Genomic DNA, 12,650 nt, shown 5'->3' on the forward strand with positions numbered 1-12,650 from the left:
AAGACAAGACCTGACCGCCGGGTGGTGAACTGGAAGATGTTTTGGTGTGCCTGGTGTTTGTATCATTTCTGCCAATTTCTGTGAATTTTAAGTCAAGAACAAACTCCGCCTCTCTTTGCTCTGTTTTTTCCTGTTTTTTTCCTTTCTCCCCTCTGAAATAATCCTTTCTTTCCAGAGCTGCTGGTACTGAATGGCACAGATCCTGTGGCAGAAGCAGCCATTCGGCAGCTGAGCGAGTCTGCAAAGCAGAAGCTGAAGTCTCCTAGAAAGAAAAGCACCATTATCATATCAGGGGTGTCCAAGGTAGAGCAGAAAACAACCCTTACATTATTATGTTAGAAAAAGCCTTTGCTCCACTGACTGTGGCATTAACGTGGGTTCTGCTGTCTCTGCAGAATCCAGGTCTGCGTGCCAGGTTGCTTCTGTAACTGTTTCAAGTTAAGCCAAATCAGGGTTTTGATTGTTAGTTTTGACAGCCTGACTAAAATGCAAGGTGTGCTTGGATGGGAGTGGAATGATTAGGGATTTGGGAGAACAAATATGGGTGAGAACAGAAGATAATCAGTCCTTCGCTGTGTTTCACCCATGTAGGGAAGATGCACAGAAAAAGAAAAAAGAAAAAGATTTCTCTTTTTTTTTTTTTTGTTCAAAGCTGTTAAAACAAAACCTTCTGGAAAACCTCCTGGGCTCTGTTCCAGAGGGAGGGCAAACAGAAGACTGGTTTTCATATGGTATATAGCATTCCTTCAGACTTTCTTCATCCACAGCCTCAGTGTCCTATTTGATGGCTGGTGCCTGCCTGTAGTCCTTTCCCTGCAGGTTGCTCCATGGATTTGTACTGTGCAGTGTTGCTGTTAGGGACAGGACCTCTAAAGAGCTCTGAGTGAAAGTCAGATCAGTGGGCATGGATCCCCTCATCATCACTGTGCTGTGATGAGGGGGAAAATGTGGATCAGCAGCCACAGTGCCAGATGTATCTGCCTGGGAAATGAAGGCACTGGGACTTCTTGGATTTGGTTTTAGCTGATACAGCTGACAAATCCTTCTATAAGATGAAATGCTTTGATGTTTCTTTTCTTAAAAGGACCAAAAGATTCTCTGTGTATGCTGATACTTCATTAGAGCAGCACATGCAGGAAAGAGTCCTATTGTTTGTAGTGGGGCCAAGGATAGGTGAGGGGCAAGTACTTAATTTATTTTTTTTTCATTTATATGGCCTTAACGACATGATTAAAACTTGGCTACGTGCTTCTTTAGTAAAGCTAAGGAAGCTTAAAGGGTCTTTATCTGATAGTCCTGAGCAATACAAGTATACAAGTGTAAAGAGGAGAAAATAACTTTTGCAGGGAGTCTTGCTTTCCTCCAGCAGAATGGCTTCTATCAGTGTTGTCTCTTATTTCTGCTGGGCAGACCTCTTTATCTCAGGACAGTGAAGCTTCACTCATGATGGACTATGCTGCAGCCATGGACAGCTCCTGCAAAGAAGCAGATCCACCCCCTGTGGAGGAAGCTGTTGCAAAAACCACCCCTGATGAAAAGCTGTCCCTGGGTCCCTCAGAAACAGTGCCTGACACCGGCCCGCAGCACAGCACCCAGAAGGCCTGGGGTTTGGAGAATGGCAGCCAACAGTGGGACACCAGCACCCTCTTAGACCAGACCTCTGAAGAAATATCTGGGAGCTCACTGAGCGTTTCAGAAAGCGGGAGCATGAAAAAATCCAAAGGTACGTGATCCTTGCTTTCCACCTCAGTGACTGGCTGCTGTCTCTGCGTAATTGGCAGTCAGGCAATGCTGTAGTAGTTCATCCTTTCTTGCTGATTTTTTTTTTGTCCTTGAACTCCATGTGACTGTGGTGTTGGTTGAAGCTGTCTCACCAGCAGCACAAAGGGTGCAGTCCACTGCTCTCTGAGCCAGCTCAGGCTCTCTTACGCTGCCCTCAGTCAGGAAGCAGAAGGGCAGCCCCATTACTAACATGAAAATGGTAGGGCTCACAGTTGCTTTTTATACATTCCTTCTCCTCCTTCACACCTCTGAGCTCAGGACTCCCCTCACTAAAGTGTGTGTTCAGGAAGCAGCTGAAGCAGAAACTGCCTTGTGAACAGTTTCTCCCTTTTTCACTGATTTCATTAATACGTAGTTTGCTAAAGAAAATGGAATAAAAGGTAATTTAGTAAGTAAATAAAGCGTCAGATCATTTTGCTTAGGTAGTTACACACCTGAATAGCTGCAGTTTGAAAGTGTCTTAGGATTCTTTGTGTTTCCTTGATAAATCCATTAACCTCTGAGCACTGGTTTGTGGCTATGTGGTATTAGGACTGTTAGGATGTCTGACACAAGGGCCAGTGCAGTGGACTGTGCCCTGAACAGGCACACACCAGTCTCATGGGCTGCACCTTGAAACTGAAAAAAATACTATGTTTTTCACCCACATCCATCCCCCTTTTGCTTTATTATTTTCTCTTCCTTCCTTGCCCAGAGATCCTCACTACAAAACCTCACTATTTCACTTGATTATCACAATCCCCCCCACGCAGGGCAGACACTGGAGCCCTTTGTCAGGGCCCTCCCTTAGAGCCTCGAGTTTCTCTGGCCTTCCCACAGCTGTATTGCTCCACATGAGAGATCAGGGTGGCACAGCAACAATCGGTGTCACATACATGGCCAGGCACTGGAAAGTTTCGGGTGTGTTTGGGGTGAGGGTAGGGGGTTAGTTTTGAAGGGATTTGTTTCATTTTGGAGCCTGGAAGAGTTTAAGAAGCTGTAGGAGAGATTGCAAAACCTCTGGGCTCTTCTTTTGTTGTTCTAAAACAAGCAACTGCAAGTTTGTGTGTGAGCTGTTGTCTAGTTCTGTTTTTCCCTGTGCTGTGTGTTGCAAAGAGATCAGCCTTCTCAAGAGCCTTTTCACACAATGTAGTGTAAGGCTGCTAAAAACTGCAAAGTGTCTCTAATTTGAGAGAGTTGTATCATCTTAAAATAATACTTTAAGAAAACTGGCTCAAATCCCTTTCTTTATACACAGATGTCTTTGTGGAAGTCTTGAATCTCCGCTTTGTCACAGCTGAGTAGCTTTTGTGGAGTAAGATAGGAAAACATTCCCACCCCCCTGCCTTCAGTTAGCTGTGAACAGTTCAAGGTTTCTGTTTGTCAAATGCTTTCCCTTAAAAAAAAAAACAAACAACAAAACCCCACAAACATATAAAACCCCTAACACAACAACAAAAAACCCAAACAAAACTGAAAGCCAACAAAACCCCTTCTGCTTTAAAAAGCCTTGTATCTGTATTAATGTCTTAAGGTTAGCACTGGTGTTTTTTTTTACTCTTGCATATTTTTGTTTGGTGGGTTTTTTTACCTTTCTGACTTCCTCTTTCTTACCCATTCCCTTTTATAAACTTAAGAGGACTACTATGCCAGCCAGAATTAATTACCCACACAGTAAGTTGGTTTTGTGTATTTTTTTTCCCTAAGAAAATGTAGCTTTACAATGGGACACTCATTGTAAAAACCGAAGCAAAACATAGTTTGGCACCTGTTTTCTTCTTCCCCCATCCACTTCTTTCCTCCTTCCAAAATTACCTTCCTGTGCTCAAGTGTCTCAGCAGATTAGTCTGCTGTAGCAAATTATTCTTCTGGTGGTCATGCTGTTCAGGTGGGTCACAAAGAAATCTCAGCAAGGAAGGCTGAGATTTCTCTCTCCATCATGCCCATTCCTGTAACATCTGATAATCAATCAAACTCTGCTCATGCAAACCACGTGTGACCCCATAACTGGATATACATGGGCGAAAAACTTACTTTAAAACCTGCTGCTTACAGTTTTCTAGGTAAAGCTTTTCTACCCTAACTTGCAGAGCTACCAGGGCCTCAGCAGGTATCTGCAGAACCACCTGTATAAAAGCTGTTTTGGAAGTTGGGAAGGAATGGAAAGCAATCTCTATTCATATCCTTGTAGATGTGAAAGGAAATCTTCCTTGATTAACAGAAGTGACATTCAGAAGTGATCACAGCCCCACAAGCATTTTCAGCACACCCTGAACTAGTGCAGAGGAGCCTGTGTAGCCCAGCCAGCTCATACAGTAAGCTCTCTGCTCATCTCCTGGTGTTAGGGGCAGAGCTGGCATATGGATCCTGTTGGACTCGAGAAGTGAGCATGCAAATAGCACGAGCATTGCCAAGCTGGGGATGTGCCCTGCTCTGCCTCCCTGACAGGGCTGCGTGTCTCCACAGCAGTTGGAGCCACTGCCAGGCAGCACACACCAAACTGGTACAGACTGATGGGGATGTGGCAAGCTTCCAGACAGCCATGACCTCAGCACCTCCAAAAAACACAGGGAGCTTTCATGCTTGGGGACTGCTGCTTGTGCTGAGCCTCGGGGGAGCACTGCCCACGATTTTTCGGCTGCAGTGAGTTGTCCCAGGCCACCAATTTTCACAGCATTCTTGGTTCGGTTCTGACTCCTGCTGTGGAAAGTCAGTCTGAATCACAGAATGGATAGGACTACATATCTGCTTATGGATGAGCCTTTCTGTCCTGCTCCTGCTGGCACAGCTTCAGCTGCAGCTGCCAGGGCTGCTGGGCAGAACAGCTGCCTGCTCAAACAAGAGCGGCACAGCAGCGAGGCCTCGTGGATCCCCCCCAGCCTTTGCATATTAAATACAACTGACAGTGCCCTGGGGTTGAACACTGCTTCTTTTATGCTGCTGACAACAGCTTGAAGTGGTGCTGCCTTGCCAAAAAGATCGATCAGAGGGTGATGGGAGGGCGGTCAAGATTCAAATCCACGAGTCCCAGCTGCTTTCAGCTGATTTCTGCTTCATCCCTGTGAGAAGCATCTTGGCAGCCGGCAGGCAGAAAAACATGCTGGAATATCCTCCCAGGTGCTGAGCCCGTAAAGTAATAAACCCAAGCACATGTTTGCAAGTGCTCTGGTGTGAACAAAGCACCGTTTGGCTGCGTGCAGCAGAGCTGCCGTGAAATACCTGTTCTGCAGCTGTCGCTGTGCAAAGTGACACGGGGCCCGTGCCGGGTCCGTGGGGGACAAACACGTAATTCTAGCTGTGGCACAGCATTGCATGAAAGAACTGGTCTGTGTGTTGCTTTTTGTATCCATCTGCAATGGGAGGAAAAGCAGAGTCAAGACCGTGCAGCGACAGGAATTAACAGCCGGGCTGAGAAAGAATGAGGAAACCTGACAGTGGTGCCGGGAGCAAGGTGTGGAAGCTTTGCCAGGGAGATGGCTGTCCTCACGTACTGGTCTGACTGCCAGAAGGTTCCTGTGTTGGCTTGCTACCTGGGTCCTCCTCTGTTCAAATTGGCTCCTGCCACCTGGGACAACACCAGCACCCAATTCTGCACCAAACTTTCCCTTTTAAACGTGGAGCTGATGTCCCCACACCAGGTCGAGCGTTGCTGGTAGCCTGGAGCAGTGTCCCTGCCAGCTGCAGCCAAGCTGCCTTGCATGTCAGGCACACGTGCACACGTGGAAAAGGAAGGTGGAATTTGGCAGAACGGCTGCAAAAAACAACCCAGGCTCGCAAAGAGAGGAGTGCTGGTAGCTGGTGCTGGCAGCATGAGTCCCTGGTGAGGTGACAGCTGCAGTTGCCTTGGCTGCATGCTGGGTTTTGACAGGGGATCAAGGGAAGGAATACAGCAAAATACAGCAACTTAATTTACCGCAGAAGGGGTTTGGGCGGATTGCTGAACCTGTTGGAAGCAGATGTAATATTATTTTTAATCTGCTTGAAGTGAGTTGCTATTCCTAACAGGATTTTAAAATAGCAAATGCTTCCTGAGTGTTGCTGTGGGTGGTGCTGTTGAATTCATGTAGAACACACCTGCTTCCTGGCTTCTCTGAGCCCACTGCACACAGGTTCAATGCCAGGTACTGTTCTCTTTCAACTCAAATTGAAATGCCACCTTCGGTGTATCACAGGCCGATCTTTTCCTCTTTGATCTCTGAAACAACGAAGAGTAGTAACATTACCTCCTCTATTCCATTCTTTTTGTAAAATACTTTCTCCCTTTATTGGTTGGAAGGATTGGCTCTGCCTCTTGGACACGTGAGAACCCAGTGTACAACCCACACCAGTGGCTGTGCATGTGTGTATGACCACTAACGCAGCTTTCAGAAGAGCATCTGAAACTAAGGGTGTGTAAGGAAGGAAACTTCCACAAGATGTGTGGATTGACTTTAGAAGCTGAAATCAAAGGTCAGCTTTGTTTAGTCAGGCTGCCACTGAAGCTGAGCTTCAAGAGGGAAAGCAGCCTGTTCCTTCTCAAGTGTCCTTTTTTTTTTCCTTCCCGCAGGTGGGATTCTGAAAAAAAGCGCGAAGCTCTTTTTCCGCCGGCAGCACCATCAGAAGGATCCAGGAATGAGCCAATCCCACAACGACCTCGTGTACCTGCAGCAGCCCCTGTCAGAGGAGAGCCGCAAGAAGGGAGGCACCCTGTCCCGGATCCTGAGCAGGAAGCTGCTTTCAAGAAACAAAAGCAAGAGCAAACTGAACGGTGCTCCGGGAGAACCGTACATATAAGACCGGACCCTCTCTGCTGGGATACTTGCACATCAGTTGAGCATTTGTTTACAGAGCAGTGCTAGAGAGTACAAATATGGCTGGTGACTTGCGTAAAAGGATGTTCACTAACACAGTGGTCTTTTTTCGTTTGTTTTTCCAAAACGCTTTTTCTCTCTGATGATGAAGTTGCTCCTCCAAATGCAAGCAGTGCTACATTAATCGTGAAGGCTTTGGAGAACCACGTGGTTTATTGTGGAAGATGAGGGAGGATGGGGAGTGGTGCAGGTGGGGACCAAGAAGGCCACTGGTATCCTGGAGTGCATCAGGAAGAGCACTGCCAGCAGGTCCAGGAAAGTGATCCTGCCCCTCTGCTCAGCCCTAACGAGGCACATCTGCAGTGCTGTGTCCAGCTCTGGGCTCCTCAGGACAGGAGGGACATGGAGCTCTTGGAGCAGGTCCAGAGGAAGATGCTGAAGGGATGGAGCATATCTGGGAGCAGGAAAGGCTGAGGGAGCTGGGGCTGTTCAGCCTCCAGAGCAGACACTGAGAGGGGACCTCCCCCACGTCTGGAGGGGCTGCAGGGAGGGGACAGAGGATGGACCAGGCTCTGCTCGGGGGGGCCCAGCAATGGCACAAGAGGAACGGGCAGGAACTGATGCCCAGGAAGTTCCACTTGGACATGAGAAAGAACTTCTTTGCTGGGCAGTGACCCAGCACTGAACAGAGACCAGAGAGGGTGTGGAGTCTCCCTCACTGGGGATATTCCAGAACCATCTGGGCACAATCCTGTGCCATGTGCTCTGGGATGACCCTGCTGGAGCAGGGAGGTTGGACCAGATGACCCACTGTGGTCCCTTCCTCCCTGACCCACTCTGTGGGGAGGACCCACATGTGAGCACCTGGTTTATGTTAATGGGGAGCTCAGAACTGAAACATTGTCCCTGGGTTATGTGACTGAACCACTACAGAGAGAGAAGACACCACTGTGCTCCCTCACTGCAGCCTGCAACAGTAGCAATGCAGGGCTCAACTGATTTTTCTAGTCAGGCTGAAAGGGAAAAAAAAAAAAAAGAGACCCAGATCCAGTTTGTATTGTAATGTGGAAACGGGTAAGTTTTCAGAAGCAGAAGGAAAATGCTGATTCAGATATCCTACTGTAATAACTGTAGCCTGCTGTAATAACTGCTCGGTCCATGTAGGTGGAGAGATGCCTTTGATATTAGCCATAAATCAATAAATTATGCAAATATCTGTACTAGCATATTGTTTAATGTTCTGTGCAGAAGTTATGCTTAACAAAACAGAACTTTTTTTTTTTTCAAAGTTTACTTGAGTCTACTCTCAAACAACACATTTACCAAGTCTTATATGTAGCTTTCCTTCCCTGTGTGAGAAGCTGCACTGCTGATGCAAAAACCTGTCTTAGGGGCTCTAATTCCTTCTCCCAATACTTGTTAGACAAGTATATTAACCATCATATCAAATGCAAAGCTAGGAGCAATAAGTGGTGAATAGAGCATAGTTAACCCTACAGTGCTTTTCATTAGACAGCCTGTTTTTCTTGCCAAACACTTACTAAGATCTTAGAAAACACAGTTGTGAAGAAAGCTTTTGAAAAAATAATAACAATTCCCTTAGTTCAGTTTCTAGGTCTGCCGGTGTTGTCATGTGGTGAGTGGTTGGTCAGATGAGTTTTTTAACTTTTTCTCCTTGTTAAATATTGCAGCTGGCTCCTTTAAATTAAAATGAAAAACTGATGGAAGTAAAGGCATGGTTCTTGTTTTGGCTATCAAGAGTAAAATGTCAGTCTTTCATAGGTACCATCTTTTGTGCTTACCTGTACTTTTCCATGATTTACATTCCTGCTGAGGACAAAGGACCAAACCTGTTCTCTTCGGCCAAGAAAAACATCCATTCATTCCATCTAAATTACTGAAATGAATGGATGATAGATTGGTGCCTACTTTGCCAATAGTGATTTTCCCCCTGGCCCTTTTCCTCCCCTTAAGCTGTCCCAACTCTTTGGCACATATTTGGGCTTTCAATTTAAACGATTCATCAAAAATAGAAAGTCACAGAGGAATAGAAACACATTTCAAAACTTCTGATGGACTCAAGATTCTTTGGTAAATATTTGTACAATGAATATCAAAGTAGAGGGGGGTTGGTTTCTTTTCGACCACGAAAATATTGGAGGAACTGTCAGAACTGTCAGAATCTTTTAACTGTGTAAAAATACTGTTTATGTGTAACCTCCAAAAATCACTGTGGTAGTACAGCAGACCAGACTATCAAATAGTTGTATGTTTAAGGATGCTGCTTATCATGAAAACACTTGAAGGCATTTTAATGTTCTGTATTTTGAAAATTGGTTTCAGATGAATCTTCTAGAGCTGTAATGTGCTTAGAAATCCCAGTTCAGTAATACAGGCTTGTCCAGCTTGAATCTGCTTGAACACTTTTGTTTATTGTTAATTTACTACAGAGTTGGTTTCATCATTTGTTCTACAGTGGTTCGTGGTATGAGCAGTAAAACCCTTGATGTCCTGTTCTCTAGACATACATCTTTTCCCTTGATTTTACTTGGAGCTCTCTGCATGACAGGGCAGGGTGGGGGTCAAGTCCCTGCCACGTTTAAATGCTCGGTCTTGTTTGCTGAAGGAGAAAAACACAACTGGTCTCCCAGTTGAAGAAATCAAACTGAGCTCCATGGGTAGCAACACCTTTACCCTAAAAACAAAGACCTGTGGAACTGAGAATGCAGAAGCAGTAACACTGCTTGAAGCCTTGCTGAAGTTACTGAACTGGGATTTTCATTCACAGAAGCTTTAGCTCGTACTGTAGAACGAGGTGGAAATAACACCAAGTAACTTCCAGAATACAGGAGTAGGGCTTGCTCTTAGGTTACCCCAAAGAATACATACACACTGAAGATGTGATTTTTTTGGTTCCTCTTAAGGCCTTGGTGATCACCTAAATGCTTGTCTTGATGGTGGGAACCAAGAACATTCTATACTACGAAGTGTGTGAAGGTCTGAGCTCGCATGTATGGAAAGACAATGAATTCTTAAGATGAGGAAAACAAGGCATTTGGGGTAAAAAGGGAATCTTGTTTTTTTTTACTTGCCTTCACTCCTCAGGAAAATAAACATCATTTGGTTTGATGAACTGGCTGGTTCTATCTATATCTGGCTGGTGTGTTCCTCACCTCTTCCTAGTCCCCTGCAAATAACTTATGTCCTGTTGTAAAAACAAGCTGAGGTACTAAACACAAAGGGACAATTGAGTTGCTCAGTCTTGACAACCCCAAAGGCCCAGAATATTGAATCCCATTCCCCCCTTCTGAGACAATTAGGTTGTCATTTAAGATCAGGAGATCTGAGGATGTACATTTTTGGGGTACTAATATTTAGGTCAGTGTGAGATGGATCCTGACAACCAGTGGTATCTACACTGCTGGTTTGGGTTGGGAAGACTGGATTTGTCAACTGGCACAACTAACACTGTGACATATCCTGCATGTGTCCTGTGCAGTTGTGTGAAGGATGCCAGAGGGAATCACTTTGCTTTTTTATGTTTTGCCATCTTCATGATTTTGATAGCTATGCATTTGAATAGTAGATGAAATCTCTACAGAATATTATTACACAGAAGACTTCTTGTTTTCTGCCTTCCAGTTTAATGTCAGAACAATAGCTTGGAAACAACCTGTGAAAATACTTTTTCCTTTTCGTCCCTTTTCTCATACTTTTTTGTTTCTGGATGTTCTGTACAGCAAAGACGGCATGGTATTTATTTTATGAGGACTAAGAGATGAAGGCTGGTTTTTCCTTTCTGAAGAATTTTTCTGCCCATAGTTGAACCTTCCTAATCTATGTTTGTGGCTTGTTTTGCTTTATGGTGTTTGAACTTTTCATTTGCCTCAGTGGAGACAGCCTACATCCTTCCTAACCAAGATTTGCCTTGGCTTTAGTGTGAATTTTGACCAAGTAAATAGGACAAGAATTAAATTTCTCTTTGTAGATTAAAGCAATAAAACTGCCTAATATCTCCAGTGTGAATACAAGCCAGGTAACTTTTAAAAAGTGACTAAGGTCACTTTCAGAGTCACTTTGAAGAGGAGGGGGGCCTTCATCCCTAGGTCATTGCTATTTCATCCCATTCACTCCAGGAAGAAATGACAGTCATTTCACTCCTAACAATATATGAAATTTGTGAATCTGAGGTGGCAGGAAGGAAGAGGAATGCCAGAGTGGAAAAAAGTTCATTTTAAAAGCAAATCACCTTTGGCAAACTTCTTCAGCTTAATGGACAGGCATAATGTAGGCATAAATACTGGGCTTTATTTTTATGCTGTCAGATTTTCTTTTTTCCCTGCTCTTTCTGTGGGAGAGAAGTTGGGGCTCCAGGCCATATATAGACCTAGTTACTGTCTTGCTCTTGAGAGGATTTGGCTTACAGCACTGCTTCTTTTGAGGAAATTGCCTGGCAATGACACCAGTTTTGGGGATCAGTGAAATTTTACAGCCTTTCCTGGTACTGCATCTCCTCCCTGGTTCTAGGTGGTTTTCAAGTGAAAGCTTTCTGTTGTGTATTTCTTGTAAAGTTTTGGTGTTCTTGATGTGCAGAGTATCATAGGAAAAAGCAAAAGTCGACTACATAAAATGCTACCAAATGTGGATGGGGAAGCAAAATACGAATTTTGCTCTTCTATCACCTTTTTCAGCTCTGGTAGCTCTTGGTTACGAGGAGCAAGAGCTCTATCCAAGGTGAGAGCTGCCTGGGTTTTTCACTTCAGTTTATTGCAGGTTTTGAATTGTAGAGCTGAAGTTTGAGACAAGTGCTTATCCTGGTACAGAATTAAGTATGCCATAGCTCCAGGCGAAGACATTCCTGCTGTGAGTGGGAACAGCTGACCTCATGCTTTGACCTCCACAGGATCTAAGTGGATTTATTCATGTGTTTAAAGTCAGCATATGCTTCTGTACATTGCTAAGCCACAGCCTCAGTGACAAACAACTCCAGATTAATTATATAACAAGGGTGATTGCTTTAAGTTAAGGGTGAATAATACCACTTCACTCAGGATATCCAAACTGCTACTATGCAAGGTGCTGGCATGGTGTGAAAATTACTGGGAAGGATGGATCTGGAGTCTTTCCAGTACTATAACTCTGTATTTCCCAATAATGTATTCTGCTCTGATATTCCGGGGGGGGGGGGGGTAAAACATTTTTTTCTAGCACCAAGTTGTGATGGTCACGTCTTCTGTGGTGTTTGTTTCTTTTTTTCTTTGTGTACACGAATTTAAGTTGGTGCAATTAAGAAATATACGATGTACAGATTTATTATATCATTAAAAAAAACCCAAGAAGAGGATTTTTTTAAAGAAGTAACTCTTGCTGTTCATACAATAAAAGCCTATTGTCTCTGTGTAGTGTGCTGTCCTACATACCCAGCCAGCCAAGCATAACAGATGGATTTCTACTCTCCTTCACTCATTCGACCTGTTGCTTAACACAGTCCATTTACCTGTTTGTTCAGGAGCAGAGTTCTCTACCTGCCCTGTGCTGACACTGTGGGTTGTTTCTGATAACCCTCTCCTATCAGGTGGCCCCCTTGTTGCCTGAGAAATCACCTGAAACATGGATTGGGTGGGAATTTAATGGCAAGAAGGAATTGTGGAACTTGTTGTAGTTACTTATTATTCTTTCTCTCAGTTATGTTGTAATACCCTGAATTGGGGGGCAAAGGGGAAGGAGTGTTAAGGCCTTGATCCTGTGGAGAAGATGCCAGTACTAAAATAGAACAGCCTGGGAAATGAGGTTCTCTTGCAATTATTTTATTTTAAATGTTATGTTATAAATCAGTGCTGCCACAAAGCCCTACCAGACCGGGGGGGGGGGGGGGGGGGGGGGACGACACACAACAAAACTAAAACAACAGAACACACAGCCTATTAAAAAAATAATAGGCATTCACATGAAAATAGCCACAACAGTGTTTCTATTTCTCTTCCAAACGTGAGTGCTGCCCCTTCTTTTACAAGGAAATATTATGTTTCCTTACTTGGGGTTACTGCTCACATTTACGTGCCTGTTTATTTCACTGCTTTGCTGAAAGTTCCTAATAGT

The 12,650-nt window shown here is 44.5% G+C and overlaps 1 protein-coding gene across 2 annotated transcripts in view; it reads left to right on the forward strand.

The window, feature by feature from the left end:
* Nucleotides 1-11,949, forward strand: part of C2CD2 (C2 calcium dependent domain containing 2) — a 39,276-nt gene extending 27,327 nt beyond the window's left edge. Inside the window, exons 12-15 of one of the 2 annotated variants that reach the window (XM_064647023.1) lie at nucleotides 176-303; nucleotides 1,411-1,723; nucleotides 3,399-3,435; nucleotides 6,308-6,417. In XM_064647023.1, the coding sequence (XP_064503093.1) occupies nucleotides 176-303; nucleotides 1,411-1,723; nucleotides 3,399-3,424 (467 nt within the window). In that variant the 3' untranslated portion in view covers nucleotides 3,425-3,435; nucleotides 6,308-6,417. Of the gene's footprint in view, nucleotides 1-175; nucleotides 304-1,410; nucleotides 1,724-3,398; nucleotides 3,436-6,307 lie in introns of both variants that reach the window. The other variant, XM_064647022.1, reaches the window with a different exon arrangement.
* The last annotated feature ends 701 nt before the right edge of the window (nucleotides 11,950-12,650 follow it).

This window comes from Pseudopipra pipra, chromosome 2, assembly GCF_036250125.1.
Source record: "Pseudopipra pipra isolate bDixPip1 chromosome 2, bDixPip1.hap1, whole genome shotgun sequence".
NCBI classification, from domain to species: domain Eukaryota; kingdom Metazoa; phylum Chordata; class Aves; order Passeriformes; family Pipridae; genus Pseudopipra; species Pseudopipra pipra.